This window comes from Equus caballus, chromosome 8 (genome assembly GCF_041296265.1).
Source record: "Equus caballus isolate H_3958 breed thoroughbred chromosome 8, TB-T2T, whole genome shotgun sequence".
Lineage (NCBI taxonomy): Eukaryota > Metazoa > Chordata > Mammalia > Perissodactyla > Equidae > Equus > Equus caballus.
This window is the reverse complement of record NC_091691.1, coordinates 10,827,109-10,851,168: the sequence shown is the minus strand read 5'-3', so window position 1 is coordinate 10,851,168 and position 24,060 is coordinate 10,827,109. Positions and strand designations below refer to the sequence as shown.

The 24,060-nt window shown below is 53.5% G+C and overlaps 2 protein-coding genes across 8 annotated transcripts; one reads left to right on the top strand and one right to left on the bottom strand.

Moving 5' to 3' along the window:
* Window positions 1-490: 490 nt before the first annotated feature.
* On the bottom strand, window positions 491-14,552 carry CRYBB1 (crystallin beta B1). 3 transcript variants are annotated; one of them, XM_070275297.1, is made up of 6 exons: window positions 12,542-14,552; window positions 10,743-10,941; window positions 8,888-9,006; window positions 5,047-5,179; window positions 2,577-2,719; window positions 491-769 (listed from the first exon to the last, which is right to left on the bottom strand). In XM_070275297.1, exons 2-6 carry the CDS (start codon window positions 10,908-10,910, stop codon window positions 583-585), a joined length of 750 nt encoding a protein of 249 aa, XP_070131398.1. In that variant the 5' UTR covers window positions 10,911-10,941; window positions 12,542-14,552; the 3' UTR covers window positions 491-582. The 3 variants fall into 3 exon arrangements, with proteins under 3 accessions (XP_070131398.1, XP_070131397.1, XP_023502696.1); XM_070275296.1 differs by having other exon boundaries at window positions 10,743-13,203; window positions 13,962-14,552; XM_023646928.2 differs by having other exon boundaries at window positions 10,743-14,552.
* CRYBA4 (crystallin beta A4) lies at window positions 14,362-23,311 on the top strand. Of its 5 annotated transcripts, none has more exons than XM_070275302.1 (6): window positions 14,362-14,521; window positions 17,213-17,263; window positions 17,906-18,024; window positions 19,843-19,984; window positions 21,483-21,625; window positions 22,988-23,311. In XM_070275302.1, the coding sequence occupies exons 2-6, from the start codon at window positions 17,225-17,227 to the stop codon at window positions 23,133-23,135; spliced, it is 591 nt and encodes a 196-aa protein (XP_070131403.1). In that variant the 5' UTR covers window positions 14,362-14,521; window positions 17,213-17,224; the 3' UTR covers window positions 23,136-23,311. The 5 variants fall into 5 exon arrangements, with proteins under 5 accessions (XP_070131403.1, XP_023502695.1, XP_070131400.1 ...); XM_023646927.2 differs by having other exon boundaries at window positions 14,364-14,521; window positions 17,112-17,263; XM_070275299.1 differs by lacking the exon at window positions 14,362-14,521 and adding an exon at window positions 15,581-16,393 and having other exon boundaries at window positions 17,112-17,263.
* The last annotated feature ends 749 nt before the right edge of the window (window positions 23,312-24,060 follow it).

The following is a 24,060-nucleotide window of genomic DNA, read 5'->3' as shown; positions in this document are numbered from 1 at the left end:
TGGCATATGATGCTAACTTTCCGCTTCCTGTAGCGTTATAAAGTTTTATGTACAAATCAATGCATTTAAGCATGAAATAGTAAGTCTATTTACACAAAAATATTAAGTAAATAACAAAACAGGTGGTAAGCAGCGAGGGTAAAAAAATCTTGAGAGTGGTGCATGAAGGAGTAGAGTTTGAAAACACAGATCTCTTTTGAGAGTGCAGGCTCTGGAGCCAGGCTGCCTGGATTCAAATCTCCACTCACCTTGGAGTGACCTTGGGCAAGTCACTCTCGCTCTCTGAGCCTCAATTTCCTCACTCATTAAATGGGAATAATTATAATACTGGCTTCCTAGAGTAGTCCAAAATATGTACTAAGAATGGTATCAAGAACTTGGAGGTGCTTGCTGTTTTAATCGTTCTTATAATGATCGAGACTCAGGAAGTCACATGCCTGCAATGATGTGAGACCTCAAGGCGCACATCTGTTCACAGACCCGGGAGACATTTTGGCTTTAGGAACTTTTATTTGCATGCGAAAGATGGGGAAATTGAGCCTGAGGAAGGGCTGGGACGGGGGACAGGCATGGAGTGTGGACTCATTTGGGGGACTCGGTGGTGGCTAGGACGGGGAAGCTGCCCTTGTGGTGCCACTGCCTGTCGCGCAGGCGGCGCACGGCCTGCATCTGTGGCTGGAAGGCCCCCCACTCGTTCCAGTGCCGGTAGTCGCCGGGCTCCAGGAGGTACTGGTATCCACGGTAGCCGGGATACTGATAGCCGACCCAGCTGGGAGGAAAGCCAGAAGGACAGCGTGGAGACGGCCAGCCTCGCTGCCCGGCCCCCAGATCCCCCAGCCGGACCAGCCGGTTCTCCAGCTGCCCTTGCAGTCTGCCCTCCACCCCTCACTTGTGGGGCCTCAGGCTTGGGTCACTCTGTCCTGGCTTTGCCCCTTCCTGCTGGCTTCCCGCCGGCTTTGGCCAGTGACTTCACACCTCTAACAGACCTGTTTCCTCTTCTGCAAAGTGGGGATGGTCATGGTGGCTGGCTGGTTAGCGTGCTTTAGGGGCCAGATGGGAAAATGCACAGAAAGTGCTTACTAAGGATGTTGCATGCACACGGCAGGGAGATTAACACACATCTCGCTGAAAGTGGGGACCGGGGCTCAGAGAACAGGATCAAAGGAGCGAGGATAGGGCTGGGGACTGGTTAGCAATGAGGCAGATAAGGAGGAGCCTTATTTCAAAGAAGCGTTTCCTTTGTACGTAAGTGAATGTGTGTGTGGTGGTCGGGAACACGCATTCTGGGTCGGACACACTGGGGTTCCCATCCCAGCTCTGCCATCTACCTCATCGCTTGTTATAAAGCTTAGTAACTACTCACTGTAAGGGGCTAGCATGGTGTGTGGTTCACAGTAAGCACTCAATAAAAGCCATTATCAATGATTCATTTCTAACTTCTGTCACTGTCTCTGCTCAGAGGGTCTTTCCAGGGCTCTCTTAGACTCCCTGCCCATCTTTGAACTTCTGGTTTAAGTTCCAGCCTCCTCAGTAAACCTCTGGGCTGCCCTCCACACCAGGCCACGCACCCAGCTCCCAGAAACCTTCCTCCCTCCTCTGACCTCCTGCGTGGACCATCTCTTACCGATATCATCTCACAGGTATACTTCGCTCTCTCTGCTGGGCCGAGTAAGCCCCCTGAAGGCAGGAACTGAGCCTTCTCCACCTCTGCCTCTCCCAGTGTGCCCAGCACAGTCAGGCTCCCAGGCCATTCTCAGTGAATCTCAGACAGCTTGAATGCTGGGACACGGGTGTCAGGGGAGGGGAGAGGAGCAGGAAAAAGGCCAGGGCCCTGACAGTGTTACGGGAGCTCAGAAAAAGTCCAGGAGAGAGGCAGCAGCCATACCCTTGCCTCGAGGAGACCAGGGGTGTCGGGCCTGGTTGTTGGATGCAGAGGGATGGATAACGTGACCTCCGCTGGGCATCCAGCCCTTCCTGTGTTCTCATGGATATGGGGTCATGGGACTCTGTTTTGAAACCTTCAAATCCTGAGCATTCAGAGCAAAAATGGCCTTTTAGATCAGAGTCTGATGTGCCTATTGGATGGACGGCAACACTGAGACGCAGAGAGGGGCTCACCCGGCTCCCACAGCCATCACGACAGTGTCAAGGCCCTTTCATTACACAGTCTCGTCTCTCAGACCTCACTCTGCTCATTTCCCCAGAGGCTCCAGATTTCCCTGAATGTTCTCATTCTCCAGACAGTCAGACTCATCTCCTCACATCCGCTCAGCCCCGCCTACTTAATTATGTCTCCAGTCCCAAACTGGGTTTAGAAACCCCTATTCTCTCCTTCTTCCAGCTTTTTAGAACCAGTTGCCAGGTTTGTTTACAGCGACATGTAATTCATCAGAGTATGACTCCACTCCTCAGAGGAATAACGCTCCGTTGGAGGGATCCCGGGCACAAACATTGGGGGAATTTGGGAGGGGCTGTGGCCTTTCCCATGTGCCTGATGCCGTATCCTGAAAGGGGACGGCCTCAAGCTTGCCTGTGCTTGAGGCAGGAGCCAAGGGCCTGGCAGGACGGATGCTTACGTTCCGCTGGAGACCTTCACGCTGCCCACGCGGTCAGAGAAGCCGTACACCCAGAGGCTGGGCACGTCATCCTCTTGGATCTCCATGGTGTTGCCCTTGAAGTTGGCGCCTTCAAACAGGCAGATCTTGTGCTCCTGGGCATCCTGGGGAAGGAGAGACTGGATCAGGCATGTGAACATGAAAGGGGCAAAGAGAAGTCACTCAGCGGGGCCTCCTGGGTGTGGAGAGAGAAGGCTGAGTCTGCTCAGGCCACTGTGGGACTCCCCGGAATTGCCACCGTCCAGCCTGGAAGGGCCCTCCTCATCTGTGAAAAGAGGATATCAGCTTCTATTCCACGGAGTCGCCGTGGGGATTAAATGAGCTAATCCACAGAGGGCACTTAGCACGATGCCTGGATGCCTGGCACACACCAAGTGCCCCCAAAACCCAAATTTATTCACTGTTTTCTTTATTATGGTCAGGGACGCAGAGCCTCAGAGAGGTCAAGGTTCTTGATCAGTCACACAGCCAGCGAGGGGCAGAATCTTCCAGAGACGCATTTCATTCCTCCTGTCCCATTTTGTACCCCTTTCCCCTCCACTCCCTCTGCCGCAGCCACACCGGCTGCTCTCAGGTTTCTGGGTCACGCCCAGCCCATCCTCACTTCAGGAGTGCTGCACTCACTCTTCCCACTAAGGTTGTTCACGTGGCTGACTCCATTCCCATCCTTCGGCAGCTGTCTTCCATGACCACCCTCCGACCGCTCCCCCACTCCTCCCCAACATCGGAGCCCCCTCTGGCTTTCCCAGCACACTGCACGGCCCCCTGTGGCACGTACCACGATGGTTTGCGAATATAGACTGATTTCCATGATTAAGTTTTCAATAGCTGCCTCCCACGAGGGCAGGGACGTTGGCTGCCCCGTGCAGAGCTATGACCCAGAGCCTACAACAGAGCCTGATAGAAACGTGTCAGCCAAGGGTGGTCAGACGCATGACTATAAGTAGAAGATGGGCAGGATAGCGATTCCTCTAACTTCCCAGGAGGCAGGGCTGGAAAAGAGTCAGGGACCCAGTGGGGAGGGAGTTGGAGGTGCCCAGGGAACAGATGATAGTGGTCCACACCAGGATGGGGCAGAGGTAGAGACGAGGGGTTAGACGGGTGGCTCTCAGCCCTGGCTGCACTGGGACTACCTGGGGGCGTGGAAAAGACATCAGTGTCTGCGCCCCAGCCCCAGATCTAATTGGTCTGGGGAGGGTCTGGGCATTGGGATTTTTTTCCTATTAATATAGTTTATTTACGTAAATATGTCCAAAATAGTATAATTTTAATATGTAACCATTATAACAATATTGATGAGCTAGTTTACATCCTTATTTTTCTTTTTCACTGTGTATTCAGAACCTGGTGTGTGTGTGTTACACTTACAGTGCATGCCCAATCAGACTAGCCAAAATTCTAGTGTTCCACAGCCACATACGGCTACTGCCGACTGTAGGGGACAGCAAAGCTCTAGAAGCTGCTAGAAACGCCCTGGCTGATCATTCTTCCCAATCAGCTCCCTTGACATAAATTGCCATATAAAGACCATTCAACGACTGAGAGACAAACCTATGAATTCTTACAAAGGGTCCATTATAAAGGCCGATAATTCAGCCCTAAGTTCTGAGAAAAAGATAGGGAGTGATCTGGTTGGATAATCCATTAAGATAAGTTTGATGATGCCAAAACAGCTGGCTGTTGGCACCTCATAGCCTCAAAGGGACATTCACGAAAGTCCTTCATGAAAACTCCCATGATGGAAGGTGAAAGTTGGTTATGTGGGAAACTAACATTGGTGAGCGAAGACGTGGTTGGTTTGAGTCATAATCAACACCATTCTGGAAAAACTGAATTGCTTGGGGATAACACCGCCTATGTTAGCTCTGAGCCTTCTTTAAGGTATACTGTTTAACTTCGTTAAATATGGTAAAGGGGCTAATTCAGTATATTGCCTTATTGTTGGGAAGTTGAAAGTGCCTTTCCACAACATCCCTTTTTTGAGCTACCACACAAGCTTCAGTCTGCATGTTTGATGTTTTGGATGGGCACTGGGATTTTCAAACCTCGCAGGGAGAGTCTAACATATAGCCAGGAATTAGAAACCTTCCAGAAAGAATCAAGGAAAACACTGAAGTTTCTAGTTCCAACCACTGAGATGCTGATTCCACGCTTGATAGCAGCTGGGAAGGAAAAAAATGGGTTTCATGTTTCCCACTTGCCCAGGGATCCCAGCAGGGGTGGGCACGCCATGTGTGTGTTAGGGTCTCCTTATGAATCGATAAGCGCAAGAGCCCACTGCCCTGGGAAAACCCAGTGATCACTGCGCCCCCCTGTGCATTCTTCCTTCCTTCTTCCCCTTGCTCACTCCCATGGCCTTGGTTGGTGTCGGCCCCAGACTTGCCCCTGCCCTCCCCACTCACCCCCCAGGTCTGGTCCAGGAGCCACTCACCATCTTCACGGGCCGGAAGGACAGGAGTCGGTCGCTGCGGTAGCTGCTGGACCAGGTGTCCCAGCGCGGGTACTGGCCCTTCTCCAGGATGAACATCTCGCCCCGGAAGTTGGACTGCTCAAAGGCAACCCAGCTGGGTGTGAGAGGGAGGGGGAGGGGCGGGGTGCCAGGAGGGACAAAGGCAGAAAGCAGAGAAATCCTCAGCAGAAGTTTCTTCTCCCCTACTCACCTTCTTAGCTCCCCCATGAGAGGCGGCCCTGAGGCCACTGTGTTGGATCCTAGGCTCTGCCACTTACAGCCTGTGTGATGGTAGGCAAGTGGCTTCACCTCTCTGAGCTTCAGTTTCCTCATCTAATAGGCCTCTTTTCTTGGAGTTGGTGAAGGATTAAATGAGACAAGGTGTGTAATTATGTGAGCAAAATGTCTCCCTCTCATATGCAGGATTCACACGTGATTTAAGTACGACAAGGACCTGGGGTAAAGGGACACGTAAGAAGATTTTTTCTTTGAAGCCTGCTTACAGGTGGGAGAAAGTCTCTGTTGGATGCGAACATGCCTTTAACACTTCCTAATCTCCTTTGGAAACAAAATAAGAACAGGCCACTAGCCCAGAAACCTGAGCAACAGCACAATAGCCCTGCTTTGTGCTCATTGTGTGAACTTTTTATGGCTCTCTTGTACTTACAGCAAGGAGGACTAGCTTTCCACTGTAAAGGTGATGCGAAGGTTCTTTAAAAATATATATGTTTGTGTTAAAAAAAGGTCATTTTAAGTGAAATACATTAAGCAACATAATAGGCCTGGAGATACAGAGCTAAGGGAAAAATAGATGCAGGTGCTCGAAATCACACATTTGGTGAAGCTTGGCCTGGCAGACAGAAGACACTCAGGAACCAGTGCAGGAGGCAGGGCGGGGCTGGGGGTGTGATAAGAATGGCCACCTCTCAGACACCTAGGAGAATTAGATGCCATCGCGCATGTGAAGGCGGTCAGTCCTCCACAAGGATGAATTACAAGGTTGAAGTCAATGCGGGCTTTTCCTGGCTTTCCCAGGGCAGCCTGATTAAGGATGGGAAGCAAGCTTTTGTTAGAGGGACCAGGGATTCTGGGGGAGGTCGGCTGATCCCCATTTCGTAGGTGAGAAGGCTGAGAGTCAGGGACCCCTTGACTTTGCTCTATATGCGTTCAGGAATTCTCAGGGAACAGGAAAGGGCTGAGGGGACGCTGACATTAGTATCGTCTCCCTGGGGCCTGCTGGGACCTTCCTCTACCCTGAAGGAGATGGGGTGGGGGTGGGGGAAAGGGCTGCCACTATGGACTGAAACAGACTGTGTCCCAGGGCCTCAGGTCCTTGTCTGAGGGATGAGCCAACCCACACTGGAGGGCCAGAATTGAAGATGCAGAGTTATTCTCCCAGAATAGAGTTGAATCGACTTCAACCCTACCCGGTCTGGAGCAGATAAGAAAAGGATGGATGGATGGATGGATGGATGGGTGGATGGATGGATGGATGGATGGGTGGGTGGATGGATGGATGGATAGGTGGATGGGTAGGTGGGTAGATGGATAGATGGACAGATGCCTGGCTGGATAGATGGATCTATGGATGGATGTATTGATGGATAGATGATGGAGAATGGATGGATGGAGGGAGGGGTAAGCAGATGTATGAATAAATTGGAGAATGAATGGATAGATGGATGGATGGCCTATCTATAGATGGATGGATAAATGAATGAGTAAGTAGATGGATAATGCAAGGATGGATGAGTAGATGGATGAGTGGCAAGAGAGCCTTGGAAGATGGTACATGCAGGAGTTAAGAGCATAGACTCTGGAAATGGACAGATCTGAGTTCTAATCCAGGCTTATCATTTCTTTGCTGTGTGACTTGGGGCAAGTCACTTAAGATCATTAAGCCTCAGTAAAAGACAAGAAATGAGTGCATCTACCTTGTCAGGAGGTTATGAGGGTCTCAGAGAGGAATGCACGGAACAAGTCCAGCACAGAGAAAGCAGAACAAATAATATCATTTGTGATTAAAGAGAGAGGGAAGCCGCTGGAGGTCTGAGCTTATGGAAAGACGGACACTGCTGCAGTCTTACCACTTTGCCCACCCTCCCAAAAACTCCCTGTCTTCCTCAGGAATCATGATGCCCATTGAGGACCCATTAGGTGAGTGAGGAAATTTAAATATTTATTTCAGTGCCTTTTCTCTTATCCTATGGCTCATTTGAGCCTTATGAGCAAGGAGAGAGGCAGGACAGAAATCATATGGAAAATGAGGCTCAGAGAGGTTAAGTCACCCATCTAAGGTCACACGATGGTGTCTTGTGTCAGGTTGAAGTCTCCTAGGGTTCAAGGCATGCCTCCCCTCCCCGCCCCTGTGCTGGGGACACCCCTCTCCTCCCCTTCCCTGCCTACTTCAGCCTTGCCATCTTTTTCTCCACCGCTGTTTTTCCCACAGCCCTGCTGGTCCTGACACAGACCCAAGGCCTGGACCACAGGCTCTTTGCTCTCCTCATTGGGCGCAGCCCCAAAGCATACACCAAACATCAGCTGCATCTTTGTTTGGGGAGAAATATTCTGGGTTTGAGTCACTGGAAACCAAAAAAAGCCTGAAAACCCAAACTGGCCACATCCGGCAGCTTGTGTTCCCAGCTGGGCTCTGGGGCTGAGGGCGGGGCCGAGGCTGTGTTGACCACACTGGGGGTGGGGGTAGGTGCAGGAGGCAGAAGCACGCCCCCCAATCCCACCGCCCACCTACCCTGGACCAGGGTGACTTGGCTAAACTCACAGGGCACTGGGGAGGGAAATAATCATATCACTGTCACCTGCCATGTTTGGGCACCCAAAAGTGCCAGGCCTCAGGATAATCCAGTGGAGGGTAGTGGGGACTATTACTCTCCCATTTCAGAGACGAGGAAACTGAGGCTCAGAGACTGAGCAAAGCAAACAGGAGATTGGGACCCGAACCCAGGCCTGTCTGACCTCAAAACCCACCCCTGCTCTTTGTATTGCAAAGAGCCCCAGGATGCTGGGCATCCAGGCTGACCGCACTCCTGGGGGCATTTCGGGCTAGAGGGACTAGAGGCAAGGTGGCCACGTGGGTCTTGACCTCAGCGCCCTGACCTCAGCCCACAGGGGCTGGCGCTGGTGCAGCCACTATGAACAAGGGACATTGATTCCTGCTTATATGGCGGTCACTAAGCCCAGAGAAGCCCAGAGAGTCAGGGGCAGGCCATGGCGCATGGTGACAAAAGCATGTGGATGAAATTGATCAATCTGAGCTGGATCCAGGCTCTGTCACTTACCACTAGGTGACTTTGGCCAAGGGATCAAACCCCGCTGAGCCTCAGTTTCCCCATCTGCCAAATGGGGGTAAGAATAGCCCCTCCCTCACACGGCGATCAGGCAGGTAAAGCCCTCAGTGAGTGCCTGGCACTACTGGGTGCTCAGCGATGCTTACTATTACTCTTGGACTGCTTGCCGCCCGGGAGAGGGGACCAGTGGTGGACACTTGGCTCTCTGGTCTCCCTGCCCTCGTGATGGGTCAGGGCTCCTTCTATAGTAGAAGCAGCATTTCTCTGGAGCCCAGAGTCTTACTGTCAGTGGGACCTTGTGCAAATCAAATCAGCTCTCTGAGCCTCAGTTTCCTCGTCTGTATAATGGGAAAGAGAATAACACCTCCCTCTAGGGTTTGAAATGAGGACTGGAGATAATATACTTGGCTCTGCCAGCACAGGGGCAGGCACTGGGTAAGCGGCAGCTGCTACCGTTTTATTATTACTATTTTGCTACGGCGACAGGAGGGCTCCCTCTTCCCTGGCCGGATACTCACGGCCCCGAGGTGACGATGAGGCTGCGCACTCGGTCGAAGCCGCGGTCCACCAGGTTCAGGCACTCCCCGGAGAACTCCACACAGCGGCCCTGGAAGTTCTCCTGCTCGTAGACCACCAGCTGCAGAAGAGAAGCCCCCACGCGGAGGGGACAGAGTGAGCCGGGGAGGCCCTCCATCCTGGGGAGGCTCCAGGTCAGATATTCCTGAAGCACCTAGAGAAACACGAGCAGGGCTGCACACGTCACGTGAGAGCGTGCCGTGAGCCGAGGGCTGTGGGACCATCCTGTCCTCCCTTCCTTCCGCTTCTGAACTTCCATCTGTATCCTCCTTAGGAACTGATGGATCTCCCTTCCAGGCCTGTATCTGTGCTCTTCTGGTGCCCGGGATACCCTCTCCACCACATACCTCCACCCTGGAGCTCCCGTTCCCTGTCCTGTTCTAGGGACAGACGTCACTTCCTCCAAGAAGCCTTCCCTGATGCCTTCTCCCCGTGTGGGCTTGGTGGAGTTCCCCCTCCCCTCCCCCACTGTGCTCACCCCATTAGCAGCACAAGGAACACAGACACTGCCGCTTTGCTTCTGGGTCTCTCTCTGTGCAACCCTCCTCCCTTTACTCACCCCCTCCTCCAAAGACCAAGGGCTCCTCCAAGGCAGGGCGTTGGGTTGATCCCTTTCTGCATCTCCAGCCCCAGCACCCGCCACAGAGCTGATGCTCAAGAAACACTTGCCGGTCTACCACTTGCCGGTCTACCCGCCACAACGTAGGGGAGCCCAGCCTGGCCATTCACTTGAATCGAGGCAAGTGCCTTTCTTCTCTGAGCCTCAGTTTCCCCAGCTGTAAGAGGAAGGGGTTCACATATCCTTGATCCAGCCCTTCCACTCCTATACTTGTCTGCCCTAGAGGAACTCCTGCGCGTGTGTCCCGGGGTGAGAGCATCTGGCCACGCTGTTCGTGACAGCAAAGCTAGCAACCACCCACATGCCCTCAGGAGTGACGGTCACACCCCGAAACATACAGCGGCCAAAACGAACGGTCCCCAGCAATGCACAACAATGTGGATGACTATTGGGAATCTCATAGTAAGTGAAAAGAGAAAAACCCAGCACGATTACACACAGCACAGGTTAAAACCGCATAAAGCACAAATATCAACTTTTAAAGGAATAACGCATAAAGATGCATCAAAAAGCAAGCATCAGCTGACAGACAGGGTGAGGATGGCAGTTGCCTCGAGTTGGGAGGAGGGTGTGGGCTTGCGGGGGACACTTTAGACTTAGGTGGAGGGTTTTTACCAAATCCTGGCTTTTAGCATGGGTGGTGGGTTCACAGGTGTCTGTTGCATTATTAAAAATGGGATACAAATTAATGACGAAATAAGTGACTCCACAATAAAAGCCGGCCACGCGTGGACCACATGGGAGCCTGTGCAACAGAGGGTGAAAGGACCAGTTCTGCGCACCTGAGGTTGGAGCCACACCCAACTCGACCCCAGGGGCCCTGACGCCTTGCTCTCCAGGGCACATTCAGTCTGACTGAGAGGCTGACTGACGGTGGGACAATTGTCAGCAGGGTCTGCAGCCAGCCTGCTGCCCCAGAGAGGCTCCTGGGCCAGGTGGCTCCTGTTGCTAAGCCAGCCCTCTTTCTTCCCTCCTGCTTGTTGCTTTCCACAAACTCTAAGCATATGCTTGTGCAGGTCAGAGAGGGGCAGGGGAGAGGGAGGAAGGGGAGGGGGGAGGGAGGAGGGGAGGATGGAGAGGAGGAGGAGGGGGAGGGGGGAGGGGAGGGAGAGAAAGGAGAGGAAGAGAGAGGGCAGAGGAAGCGAGGGGTGGAACCCAACCTCACAGGCCCTCCTTACCCGGTAGCTCACGGGAGGCAGCTCCCCCACCTTGGCAGTGGGCAGGGGCAGCGACGCTGGGGCCAGGGCAGGGCTGGTGCCTGAGGTGGGTCCTGCAGGCGGGGTCCCCTTCCCCTTCCCGTCAGGCCCTGGGTTCGCTGTCCCCGCAGGCTTCGCAGCCTGAGACATGGCTCGCACCTGCAAAAGTCTGTAAAGAAACCTGTGGCCTGGGTTAATTCAGCGATGGGGCCCGCTTTCACACCCTTCACCCTGTGTTTTCAGCCTCATTTGAACTCATCTCCTCTCTTTCTCCTTCTGGAACATAAGCCTTGAAGTTGTCTGTCCCCACCTGCGTCCGCTGTCAATAGTCCCCTGTCCTGGGATGGCGCGTCCCTCTGTGCCTGTCTCCCAGCCTTTGACCATGCAGGTCCCTCCTCCAGCCATGCCTCCCTCTGCCTCGCTTCCCTGCCATGTCCTTCCTTAGCCCCCTGGAGTTTGTCTGGTTACCTATCACTCTTCTTTGCTTGTGCAACTTCAATTTGCCTCTCCAGATTCATAAGACGGAGTCCCTCCGGGAGTATTTAAGGTCTACCAGGCTCTGTTACGCGCATTCATGAACCCGTCTGCCCCTCACCCAACCCGGTGCAGTGGATGCTGTCTTATTCTCTCTGAGCAATCAGAGGCTCAGAGAGGGGATGTGAGCAGCCCAAGACCACACAGCTACTAAGTGGTAGGACTCCAGTCTCAACTGAGTTGTTCAGTGCTTAACACCTGGCACATAGGAGATCCTCAGTTAATATCTGTTCAGAGAACGAATGAAGGCCTGTTCCCTTCTCCCTCCGCAGTCTAACTGCTGCCTCTCGCCCTCTCTGGGAACGGGTGCACGGTGCAGACACAGGCCTGGGCCTGAGCCCTGCAGGAGCACCCAAGAAGATGGATTGCGTGCGTGTTGGGGGTTCTGCGATGAGGGCTGTGGCCATGTAGGCGTTGGGTGGGAGGGCTTTGCTCCAGCCGAGTGGTTCCTCACGACTTCAGGGTTAGGGACGCCTTTGAGTGTTTGAAGAATGCCTTGTCCTTGTCCCCAGGGGAAAAAAACACCCCCTTTAATTTGGGAGACAATTTCCAGGGTTTTGAGGATGCCCCCCCACACACACAGCTAACAGTATGGATTGAGACCCTCGGATCTAGCAGGTTCTGGAACACTTTCTGTAAGAAGGAGCCAGCTGAGGCGAGCAGAGCCCTCTGCTTGCCTCCCCGGAGGAAGACTCTTATTTCTGTGGGTGCTCTGCCCCTCGAGAGCGGGCCAACATCTGGGCCACATCTGTGGCTCCTAGGGTCTTGCTCCCCCCTCATGTCCGTCTGTGAACCAACACTCCCACGGGCTGTAGTTGGACTCATTTCCTCTTGGAGATGCTCGCGCTCTCTCTTTCTCTCTCTCTCTCTGCATCCTCCTGTCTCTCTCTCTCCTCTTCCCTCTCTGCCTGTCTCTATGTCTGTTTATTTCTATCTTCTCTCTCCCTCCTTCCCTCCCTCTCTCTTCACTTTTCTCTCTCTCTCTCTCTCTCTCCCCAGCAGTCTCTTGCTCTCTTGGTATCTCAGCCTATCTCTTCTATCTGTTCTTTACTGCTGTCTTTTCTTCTTTCTCTCTCTCTTCCCCTGTCTCTGTTTATTTTAATCTTTTCTTCTCTCTCTCTCTGCCTTTCTCTCCATGGCCCTGTCTCTCTCCCGTATCTGCTCTCTCTCTGCCTCCCACTCTCTCTGCCTTCCCTCTCGTCTCCCCTCCCCTCCAGCTCTCAGCAGCCTCGTGGGTTCTCTCTTACCTGCTACTTCCTGCTGGAGGACAGGCAGGCGGGCAGACGGGTGCAGTGGGTGACTAGGGGCCGACCCCCCATTTTATAGTCTGGCAGACACCAGGCCCTATGGTCTGTGGCACAATGGGGGAGCTGGCTCAGCAGACCCCGGGTGGGGTGTGGGGGCCCGGAGGCCCCGACCTTGCCTGGTTACTGCGGACTGCAGCACTTTCCATTGTGGGCCCAGCACGCACAGCAGAAACCCGGCCAGCAGGGTCTTCGTCCCACCCTCTGCCTGTCTCTAAAACCCCAACGGGGTCCCCGCTGGCTTCCAATCCCGGAGCAGGGAAAAGGGGAGGCCCCCAGAAGGCAGGAGGCCTGGGTTTGAATCCTGGCTCAGCCAGCATGCACTGCATGGCTTTTGGCGGGTCTCAACCCCTTGGGACCTCTGACATTGCAGGTACACGTGGGCCCAAGTGTCCCCGTTGGATGCTACACAGGAATGAAGGTGACAATGAGCATAGGAGATGGAAAAATGCTTGGTAAAGGCCGACGTGGAAACGCTATCAACAGGGCCACTTACTGAGTGCTTACTGAGGGCTAAGCGCAGCACCGGCGTGGTCTCGGTCAGTCCCTGGGACGGCCCATCTTGTTTGGTAGTTTCGTTATACTCATTTCACAGATGAGTAGAGCTAGGGCACAGAGAGGTCAAAGGCAGGAACCAGCCTGGGCAGGTCAGCTCTGGGCCTGCGTGCTTGACCCTTCCCCTGTCCACCTTTGCCCTGGCCCGACCTCCCACTTCCAGGTATGGGGGTGGGAATAGGGGAGCCCCTTGTGCCCAGGTAGGTAAATATTCAGGACCTGGGTCCTGTTCCTCTGCCCACGTTAGGCCCAAATCCGTCCCCCACTCTTTCCTGACCTGCCTGGACACTGCCCTCCCCTGCCCTGCCCGCCATTATCTGACCCCAGGGACAGAGCTGGTGGCCAGGAATGTGACTGCCTGTCCCAGGACTTCCTCTGGAAAGCCTCAAACTCCACCGCCTCTTGTTCAGCCCTGGGCCCAGCGCCTAGCACAGGGCCTGGCACATAGTGGGCCCTCAATCAATTTTGGGGGCCTGAATGGTGGTGCTAATGGATCATAACGGAAGGTGGGGTATGGGGGAGATAGGGAAACCGAGATGGGGAGAAGGAAAGAAAACAGGGGAACTGACGAGGAGAAGTGGAGAGTGACAGAGAAAGAGAGATGATGGAGCCAGAAATACAGCGGGGCGGAGGGTTAAAGGAGAGAGAGACAGAGAGGGAGACAGAAGTCAAAGGAGAGCAATAGAGACTCAGAACAATGGCACAGGTGCCAGATGTCATACAGTCCAATTCCCTCCTTTCACAAATGGAGAAACTGAGGCCCAGGTGGAACACGTGACTTCAACAAGGACACACAGTGTGGACTCACCGTAGAGCCAGGGTTGGAGGGCCGCGGGGACCCTCTGAGACAGATGCGCCTGCAGTCTGACTCCCCAGCCCTGGGCATGGAGAGGTGGGGGGTCTGCACAGGTTCCTGTCCCTTCTGCGGGCAGGGGTCCAGACTCCCCACGGAGCCTGGCTCCCCCTTGAGATCATGGTGGCCCGGAGCCAGCTCTGCCTTCCATCCCTCCACCCCCATGTGGCACCCGCTCACTTCCCAGCCGCCCCCTCAGGCTTTCATCCCGGGCCAGGGCCTGGGAGGTGGGCGGGAACCGCAGGATCGGGCGGCCACTGGAATTATGGCCAAGATGCCTGTGGTGGGGGGCCACCCACGTGTCTGGGCTTCAAAGCCAGGCTGTCTGGGACAGTTCCACGTCCCCCGTGGCAGTGGGCTGCCTGCCAAAAGGTGGGGACAGAGGTGGGGGCTGGCACCCTGTCCTGGGTGGCTCCACTCTGGGCACTTGACTGACTTGGCTCCTGTGACCCTCACAATGTGGGGTCTCTGGGATGAACTTCATTCACAGACGAAGAAACTGAGGCAGCTCCCAGGTACCTCTCTCCGCCTGTTTTCTCCTGCATGAAAGGGAATTGGGAAGTTCCATCCTGTTAACTCCTGAATCCAAGCTCTTAAAAACTACGCACTTCTGCTTTTATATGAACAATTACTTAATAGTAATCTTTTTCTTCCTGGCTTTATTGAGATATAATTGACACTGAACATTGCGTAGGTTTAAGGTGTACAATGCGTTGATCTGATACCTTTATAAGTTGCAAAATGACCACCATAACCTTAATTGCCTCCTCCATCTTGTCACATAGTTCGCGTTTCCTTTTTGTAGTTAGAACATTTAAGATCTACTCTCCTAGCGACATTCAAGTACACGATGCAGTGTTATTAGCTATAATCCCCTCCTGGACATTAGGTGCCCACACCTGTTGATCTGATCACTGGGACTTCTCACCCTTTGACCAACCTCTCCCTATTCCCTCTACCCCGAGCCCGTGGCAACCACCACTCCACCCTCTGTCTCTCTGAGTTTGTCTTTGTCTGATTCCACAGATAGGTGAGATCATACAGTATTCGTCTTTCTCTGTCTGACTTATTTCACTTAGCACAATGCATTCGAGGTCCGTCCACATTGTCACAGATGGCAGGATTTCCTTCGTTCTCCTGGATGAATAACATTCCGTGGTGTGTATACACCACATCTTCTTTATCCACTCATCCGCTGACGGACGCGCCATATCTTGGTTGTTGTGAATAATGCTGCAGTGAACATGGGGTGTGGGTATCTTAATAGCAGTCCTTTTTATTATTTAGCACTGATGATGGAGGCACTTAACACTTTTTGTTTCCCAGGAGAAGTTCCAGAACGGCAAGTGCTGTTCATGCGTAATTCACATTTACCCTCCAATACGCCTATCTCTTAGGCTAAACTCTATTTATCTTGTTAGACCCATTTTACACATGAGGAAACTGAGGCTCGGAGAGATTAGGTGACACGCTCAAGGTTAGTCAGCCAGCAAGAGTGGGATGAAACCCAGGCTGTGTGGCTGCAGAGGCTGCCTTCTTAGCCTTGATCTTCGTGGCAACCCTTTGTCAAAGTCATAGACGTGACAGGGCTGCATTTGGCCCTCCCAGGAGGGAGACGGTGTTGCCATTTCCAGGCCACGAGCTGAGATCAGACATCTTCTAGGTCACGCAGAGGGTCAGAGGCTGGGCTCTTTCCACAGTGGTCTGATTTCCGGCTGTGAGAGGCCCCTCTCAGACCCACTCAGCAGGTGGGCGTGGGGCGAGAGGGCGCACAAAGCGAATGCTACAAACCCGGGATATCTGGCAGGTGCACCACAGTTTGCAAAGCACGTGGGCACCCACCTGCTCTTTTCTTCTCCTCACAGAGCCATCCGGATTCCTCTTTGGGCTGTGGGGAGCCTATAGGCCCTGGACCAGCCCCGCCTTTCCCACCTGGCTCCCTCTGCTCTCTTTCAGGCTCCCTGAGCTCCAGCCCCGAGGCGACCAGCTTTTTCTCATATCTGTGTCTCAAGTTCCCACTTCCACACTTCTGCTTAGCAAAAGCGTTTCCTTCTATCTCACTTTGCACAAATCCTCCTCACTCTTCAGGGGCTAGTTTAAATGCCACCTCCAACACGAAGCCTACCCTGATTGCCCCTGCTTGGAAGAGGGAGGAGGCATGGAAGTGGGGAGGTAGAGGCGTTCCTTCAATGTTTTCTCTGTGCCAGGCACGTTACAGAACCTCACAACAACCCTGTGGTGGCGTTTATTCCTGCCCCGTTCTGTAGGCAGAAACTAAGGGGACACGACCTGCCCCAGGGAGGAAGTTAGGACGGACAAGATTTTTGGACTCCTTGTCCAGTGCTCATTCTCCTGCTCCAGTTGGGAGTCCCGTGGAGCTGACTAAGGCAGACCTTCCTCCTTTTGCCTTCTTTCTGGCTGATGCCTGAGGGAGGCGACCTGACCCTGTCCCTCCCAGCTGAGGCCGATGCTGCTGACGCCTCTCCCCGGGCGCTCCAGCCAGCGCTGGCTTTTGTTTCTGCCCCTCACTTGCTGAGTCGGAGCTTTGCCTCCCAGGGGCCCTCTCCCCTCTCTGCCTATAAGAGCCTGACCTCGGCTGGTCCCAGGTCTGGCCTGTTCTCTGGGTCCGTCTCGGTAAGTCCCGGGCTCGGAGAAGGGGTGGGATCCCAGCTCTGAGTGGGCATCCTGGGAGGCGGGGAGCCCAGGTCCCCAGTGCTGGGAGTGTCACTGTGTCATCCTGAGTGTCATCCTCACGCTAACCCAGGGCAGGTCCCAGATACCAAGAGCAGTATCTACCTTCATTGAAAGCCAAATTTATGCCTAGTCTTGCTGCCTCCATTGCCACCATGAGAGTCCCCTCTTTGGGTCCAGGGCTGCCTCTGGGAGGCTCTCTTAAGCTGAGCACCTCGGCACTTGTCACCCACCAGCAGCCACAGAAATTTCCCACAGCGAGCGGGTAAAATCACACAGAGTGGAACTCAGAGGCAGGGGGACCCAGAAGGGGTAAGTTTTGAGATGATGACAGGACAGAAGACGAGGAGATGGCATGGGTGGCAGATGGAAAGGGAGGGAGAGGCATGGGCCAGAGCCGCACTCTGCCCCCAGCCCAGGAACATCTGGACCCCGTCTGGATCCTTCCCTCGCCCAAACCGGAAGTCAGCACCCAGGACGAGAGGCGTCAGGCCATCACCTTCTTCTCTGTGTAGGAAGCCGGCAGCATGGCTCTGCAGTGCACCAAGACAGCGGGACACTGGAAGGTAGAGAGAGGCACTGGGGGCTCTGGGGATTGGGGGCCACAGGTCCATCCCAGGCCCAGGGGATCCCCCACGTCCCCACCTCCACTGAATCGCCCCCTCACCCCTGGCCCTAGGGGGGTCAGGAGGGCACATTTCACACAGGACACAACTGAGGCTGAGAAAGGAGAAGGGACTTGTCTAAGGTCACACACTGGGGCCTCGACTTGGCCCCTGGGGGTCTTCTGGTCCCCAAATTGAGCTGTCATGCTCTCTTGGCAGAGATGACAACAGGTGATGACATGCAGTCTTCAGGCACGATTTCTTTGATCTGTTCTGTGTTTAAAATTTTTTTTTCGAATTTGTCGTTAACCTTGAAAAACCTGGAGGGTCCACAGTCAAGTCCGGATATAATGTCTTGAGAAATTGGAACGTTTGCCCGCGTTCCCACGTGGCAACAGCAGGTGGCGCCGAGCCGAGGCTGCCCTGTGCTCTGGTCCTGAGTTGGACTCCCCGGCCCTCCCCTCCTTACCTGGCTGGCCCCCAGGCATCTGAGTTTGCAATCCCCACCTGCCCTGCCCCGCCCCACCCCACCCTGAGTCCCGGGGTGAGACCCTCCCCTCCGCCCCGGGCTCTGAAGCGGGCCCCACCCTTTCTCTGCGGTAGATTGCGGTGTGGGACGAGGAGGGTTTCCAGGGCCGGCGCCACGAGTTCACGGCTGAGTGCCCCAGCGTCCTGGAGCTCGGCTTTGAGACCGTGCGATCCTTGAAAGTGCTGAGTGGAGCGTGAGTCCGGGGATGTGTGTCGGGGTGGGGGAGACAGAAGGGGGTCTTGAGAGGGGTGCTGGGACTTTCAGATGCTCTGGGCCCTATCTTTCCAGGCTCTAATTTCGCCCTGTGCCTTCCCTGGGTCTGAAGCGCTGGGGAGGGTGCAGGACGGCAGTGTAAGGTTATGCAGGTTGTGCACTGCCCAAATGTAGGGGGCGTCATTCACACAGATCTTGCCCATCGGGTGAGGTAGCCTTCTGGGCCTGAAATGACCCTCTTAGGCATAAACCGAAAGCCAACGTCACTCTCTGAAAGTAGAAGGTAACTATAAAAATAAAGTAAAAAGTAATGCTATTGATCTTTAGCTGAACACTTGCCTGACTGAAGCCCAGAGTGTGAGGTATGTTTTGTCAAGAAAGAGAGAGAGCGGGCAGGCCATGGCGGAGTGGTTAAAGTTCCTTGCCCTCTGCTTCAGAGGCCCAGGTTCGTGGGTTTAGACCTGCTCCACTCATCAGCCATGCTGTGGAGGGAGGCATCCCACATGCAAAATGGAGGAAGACTGGTACAGATGTTAGCTGAGGGCCAATCTTCTTCACCAAAAAAAAAAAAAAGAGAGAGAGCAAGAGAGAGAGATTAATGAGACATAGAGCCGTGTTAAGGACACACTAATACCGTACTGAGACTTCTGGATCAGCACCTTCCAGGAGAACTTTCTGCAGTGACGGAATGTTCTCCATTGTCACTGTCTGTTTTGGAACCACTGGCCACTTATGACCATTGAGGACTTGAAATGCAGCTCGTGTGACTAAATTTTTAATTTTATTGAATTTAAATTTATTTAAGATTGAATTGAATTGGGTCCCTGTGGTCAGTGGCTACCATATTGTATAGAAGTTTCTAGAAGGTTGGGAAGCAGATTGAAAGGAGACGATGTTGTCTCTGTGTGATTCGGGGCCCTTCGTGCTGTGCCTGCGAGTGCCACCTAAGGTCATGTTGGCTGGGATTTATGCATGTCACACTGGAGCAAATGCTCTCCCTCCAGGTGGGGAACTGGGGTTCGGACAGGAGCAGTGGCCCGTGTGGGGATCTGTGCAGCCGACCGATAGATTTTGCTGGGGAGGAGACAAGTTCAGGTTTACTACTTACATAGACAGCAAATGCAAGCTCAGCAGGGTGTAGCCTCCAGTGTCCCTGATCCCACAGGACCACAGCGAAAGGGGCCAGGTGATGGCAGGAGAGGCGGGTGCCCGATGGCCCAGGAACCACCCCGGTGGGAGGTGGAAGGTCCCCGAGCTCGTGGGAACCAGAGAGGCAGATGGGTTGCTGTCTACTGGAAGCTTCCCTCAAGAGAGGGAGGTGGGAGAGAAATGGCCTCCTGGCGGCTCCTCGCAGACGGCCTGTCTCCCCACGTCCTGGAGCATCCCCAGGGATCCCACCAAGGCCCAGGTGGGCTGGTGATCAACCCTCGTGTACGTGGCCTGGAGGGCCCCGTGCCAGGTTGGAGCAGTCCCCCTACCTACGGGACACACAGCGAGGGGCTGGGGCTCTAGCCTGGATGGCCCCACCTGGGCAGGGCAGCTGCGAGGGGCGGGGCGATTCTGCTGTGGGGGCTGTGCTGTGCCTCGGAGGATGTTGAGCAGCGTCTCTGACCTCTACCCACTACACGCCAGTTGCAAACACTCTCTCCTCCCACCTCCCGGTATGACAGCTAAAAACGCCTCCAGACAGTGTTCAGCGCCTCCCCGGGGGACAAGTAGCCCCTGGATGATGGCCATGGGCCTAGAACTCACGGTGAGGGGTCTCTTTAGTCTTGTGCTTTCTACCCTCCGTCTGCAGGTGGGTGGGCTTCGAGCACGCCGGCTTCCGGGGGCAGCAGTACGTGCTGGAGCGGGGCGAGTACCCGAGCTGGGACGCCTGGAGCGGCAACACGGCCTACCCCGCGGAGCGCCTCACCTCCTTCCGGCCCGTGCCCTGCGCCGTGAGTCCCAGGGAGGCCTGAGCCCCGTCGGGGGCTGGGGAACGGGATGTCCCGGGCCTCAGATTCTCACATCACTTCTTCAAGCCATGCGACACGGCCGTCCCTCCCCTCCCTGAGCCTCAGTTTCTTCATCTTGGAATGGGGCCACAGTGCCTGTGTGATGGGGAAGAAGAATGCATAGCTTCTGGACGGAGCCCGCCACTTTGATGGTGACACGCGCCCCAGCGTGTTCTCTTTTCGTGACTCAGGGATACTGGGAGAAGCTGGGTACCAGATACGGCGGGGTGAGGCTGGCAGGAAGGGACCGATTTCTTGTTCCCAATTTATTATCAGTGTTCCGGGTTTTCTATTTTAGCTGCTGTTTATGGAGCAGCGGTGGAGGTGGGCGTAACTGTCCCCATCTTTCAGATGAGAAAACTGAGACTCAGAAAGGCGTATTTTTCTTTTCTTTAAGAACAACTTTTACTGGTTTAAAATCATATAAGGCACACATATTTATCATCTAAAATTCAGAAGAAAACCTGATAGGGCAGAATAAGAGAATAAAAGTCACTCGTACCCACACCTCTGAGACGGAAGCCCACTGTTAACAGTGCTGGAGAGTCTGGGTCTTGCTTGCTGTCCAGATTATATCTGGAGTGACTGATATCTGTGCCTATACATCTATAAGATCCATCTATGTCTATATCTATACACGCATATCATTTTTTTTAATGAAAATCGAATCATAAGGAACCCAAGGCTTGGAAACTAGCTTTTCTCACTGGGCAAAAATATCACAATCACCCTGCCAGGCAAGGAAACCTCGTTTACAGCATCCTTCCTGTACCTCCCTGGGATTCCGTTTTGTGCATAAGTTCATTTGTTCGTTTGTTCCACCGATGGCCCAGGCATTGTGCCAACAGGGGGCCCACGGTGGACTCTGACAGATGCCGTCTCTGCCCTCACGCAGTCTGCTGCTCCTGATTTCATTTAGTCCTCAGAACAATCTTGAAACGTAGATGTGGTTAGTTTCATTTGATAGTTACAGAATCAGGCTCAGAAATGCTGTGTGACATCTCCAAGCTCAGTCCGCTGGGAAGAGGAGAGGCAGGATTTGAACCCACATCTCCACATCCTTCTCCTAACCATAGTGCAACACACCAGTCTATCACCTGATCCCCTATTGCTGGATATTCAGGTTGATTCCTTCCCCTATTGCTGGATATTCAGGTTGATTTCTTCTTGTCCTTTCCTTTTCTTTTTTTTTATTGTTATCACTGAGGCTTACTTGTTCCATGATTATTTTCGTTGTGTAAATTTCCAGAAGGGGCATTTCTGGAAGGGCAAACGGTATGCCTCTTGTAAGTTTTCTGGTACCTGCTCCCTTATCGCTCTTCCAAAAGGTTTGCGAGGAAGGCTGATTTGGGAGTCAAGGGTTGGGGCATGGGGGCCAGCAGAAGCTCCTGGGTTTCCAACCGGGCACCTGCTGGTTTGACCCTGTCCCCTGTGCCTGCAGAACCACCGCGACTCGAGGCTGACCATCTATGAGCAAGAGAACTTCCTGGGCAGGAAGGGAGAGCTGAACGACGACTACCCCTCCCTCCAGGCCATGGGCTGGGAAGGCAATGAAGTGGGCTCCTTCCACGTCCACTCGGGGGCGTAAGTGGACCCAAGGCTCTGCCTGGAAGGGAAGGGGAGGGGGAGGGACACGTCCTGTGAAAACTGTGGGCTGAGGACTTTGGGGCTCCGATGCCTACATTCCAGAGGAGGACCCTGAGGCACCGGGAGGAACCAGGCAGAATTTCTGGGCTCGCAAGCCGTGGACAGCCTGATCAAACTGATATTAAGCCCAAAGGATATTTATTGGCCCCTGTCACTAGCTTCAGGCACAGCTGGATCCAGGTGTTACAACAGATGTCTATCTCACCCCCTCCTGCTCTGCCTGCCTCAGTGACCCTACATTCTTAGGCTACCTCTTCCCCTTTGAAGGTGAGGAAGGCAGCTTCATCCTTAGGGAAAGTGTCTCTTTCTCAATGATTTCTCAGGAAAGGCTCTCATTGGTCCAACTTGGGTCATGTGCTCAACTCTGAACCAACTCACCACGCCCATAGGAATGGGGTGCTCTGATTGGCTGGAGGAGCATTTTCCCACATTACTGGTCGGGGAGGGGTGAGAGGATCTCAGAGGAGCAGAGAAGGATGTCCAGCCCTGCGGAAAGCAATGTGGTTACGCACCTCCCTCCGAGGCCAACAGCAGGCTGCTGACTGAGTCAGCTTCATGCCAGGACCCACTGACCCTTCCTGCCCTTTCCCCCAGGAGGGCAGGTGAAGGCCCAGGTGTGAGGTCCTCATTTAGGAAGGACTTTCCAGCTGCCTCCTGAGGGCCCATCAGCTCCTGGTAGACAGGGCGCAGGAAGGAGGTGGGATTTTTCGTTATTTTTATAGTTTTCTCAGGAACCACCAGAGAATCTTTTCTTGGAAGTGCCCCTGGGTGAGGGAAGAGGGGGAAAGACTCAGACTCCCCACTCCTTCCTTTCTTTATTCATTCATCAAACATGGATTGAGCCCCTCCTCTGTGCCCGGCATTGTGCCAGGCGCTGGGGATAACAATGACGCAGGCACACACACGCCTCGACCCCCAGGAGCTTACCTGCTGCTGGAGGAGGCTGGCATCTCACCGGTAATCTGGTAACTCTCGAATTACATGACAGCTACAAAGGTACAGTAAGGGACCGCGGCCTGATTTGGGGAATAGGTCAAACTACGCTGATGAAGTGATGATTGAGCTGAGAGCTGAAGGATAAATGCAACTTGGCTAGACAAAGAATGGCTGGAATGGTGTTCCTGGCAGAGGGGACAGCATGGCAAAAGGCACAGCAGTGGGAAGAGCAGGGTACATTCTGGGCACGGACGGAAGGCCAGGGTGGCTGCAACGTGACTGCAGCGTGGGACCCTCTGTCCCTCTCTCCATCATTGTGCCGGCGCCTCTCTAGGGTAACAGTCTGACCCTTCTCTTCCCCAGGTGGGTTTGTTCCCAGTTTCCTGGCTACCGCGGTTTTCAGTATGTGCTGGAGTGTGACCACCACTCGGGTGACTACAAGCATTTCCGGGAGTGGGGCTCTCACGCCCAGACCTTCCAGGTGCAGAGTATCCGCAGGATCCAGCAGTGAGCGGGGGGCCAGCTGAGGAGCAGAGGTGTGCTTGTCTGGAACAGACGAGCTGAGGAGGCTGTCGTGTGCTCTCTCCTCCGCCTCCCCCCGTGAACACTGTGAACCCAGCCCCGTGCGAGCCAGTCCAGGCACAGTCGGCACGAAAAACTAAAAGTAATAAAAATGGTCTAGTGTTAGCTCGGGCTTTTCGATTTTATTAATCCTCTCAAAGAACTGATGTTTAGCCTTGTTACTTTCCTCTGTCACTTGTCTGGGTTTTATTTCACGGAGCTTTGCTATCTTTAGTATTTATTTCCTTCTATTTATTGTAGGTTTACTTTATTCTTCCTCTTTCCAGCTTTTAAAGGCAGGCTCTTGGGTCATTACTTTTGGGTCCCTCTTTTTTCCCCCCAATAGTCATTGAGAGCTATGAATGCCCCTATAAGTACAGCATTAGCTGCTTCCCACAACTTTTAGTTTGATGTGTTTGTGTTATCATTCTGCTTGGTGTTTTCTAGTTTCCCTTGTAATTTCTTCTTTGACCCATGGATTATTGAAAGGCGTGTCATCTAAATACTTGGGACTTTCTAGATATTTTATTGTTATTGACTTGCTATTTAAGCCTGTTGTGGGCAGAGAACATACTCAAGATTTCAGTAATCTGGGATGAACTGAGACTTATTTTTATGGCCCAGCTTATGATCTATTTTTGATAGACTCAAAAAGTATTTAAATTCTGCAGTTTTGGGTATAGTGTTCTGTCAATTAGGGTATAGTGTAAATGTCAATTAGGTCAAGTTGGTTGACAGTGTGGGTTAGATTTTCCTATATCTTTGCTGATTTCTTAAAAATCCATTTTTTGTCAATTACGGAGAGAGGGCTGTTCATATCTCCTACTATGATTCAGATTCATCAGTTTCTGCCTTTAGTTTTATCCATTTTTGCT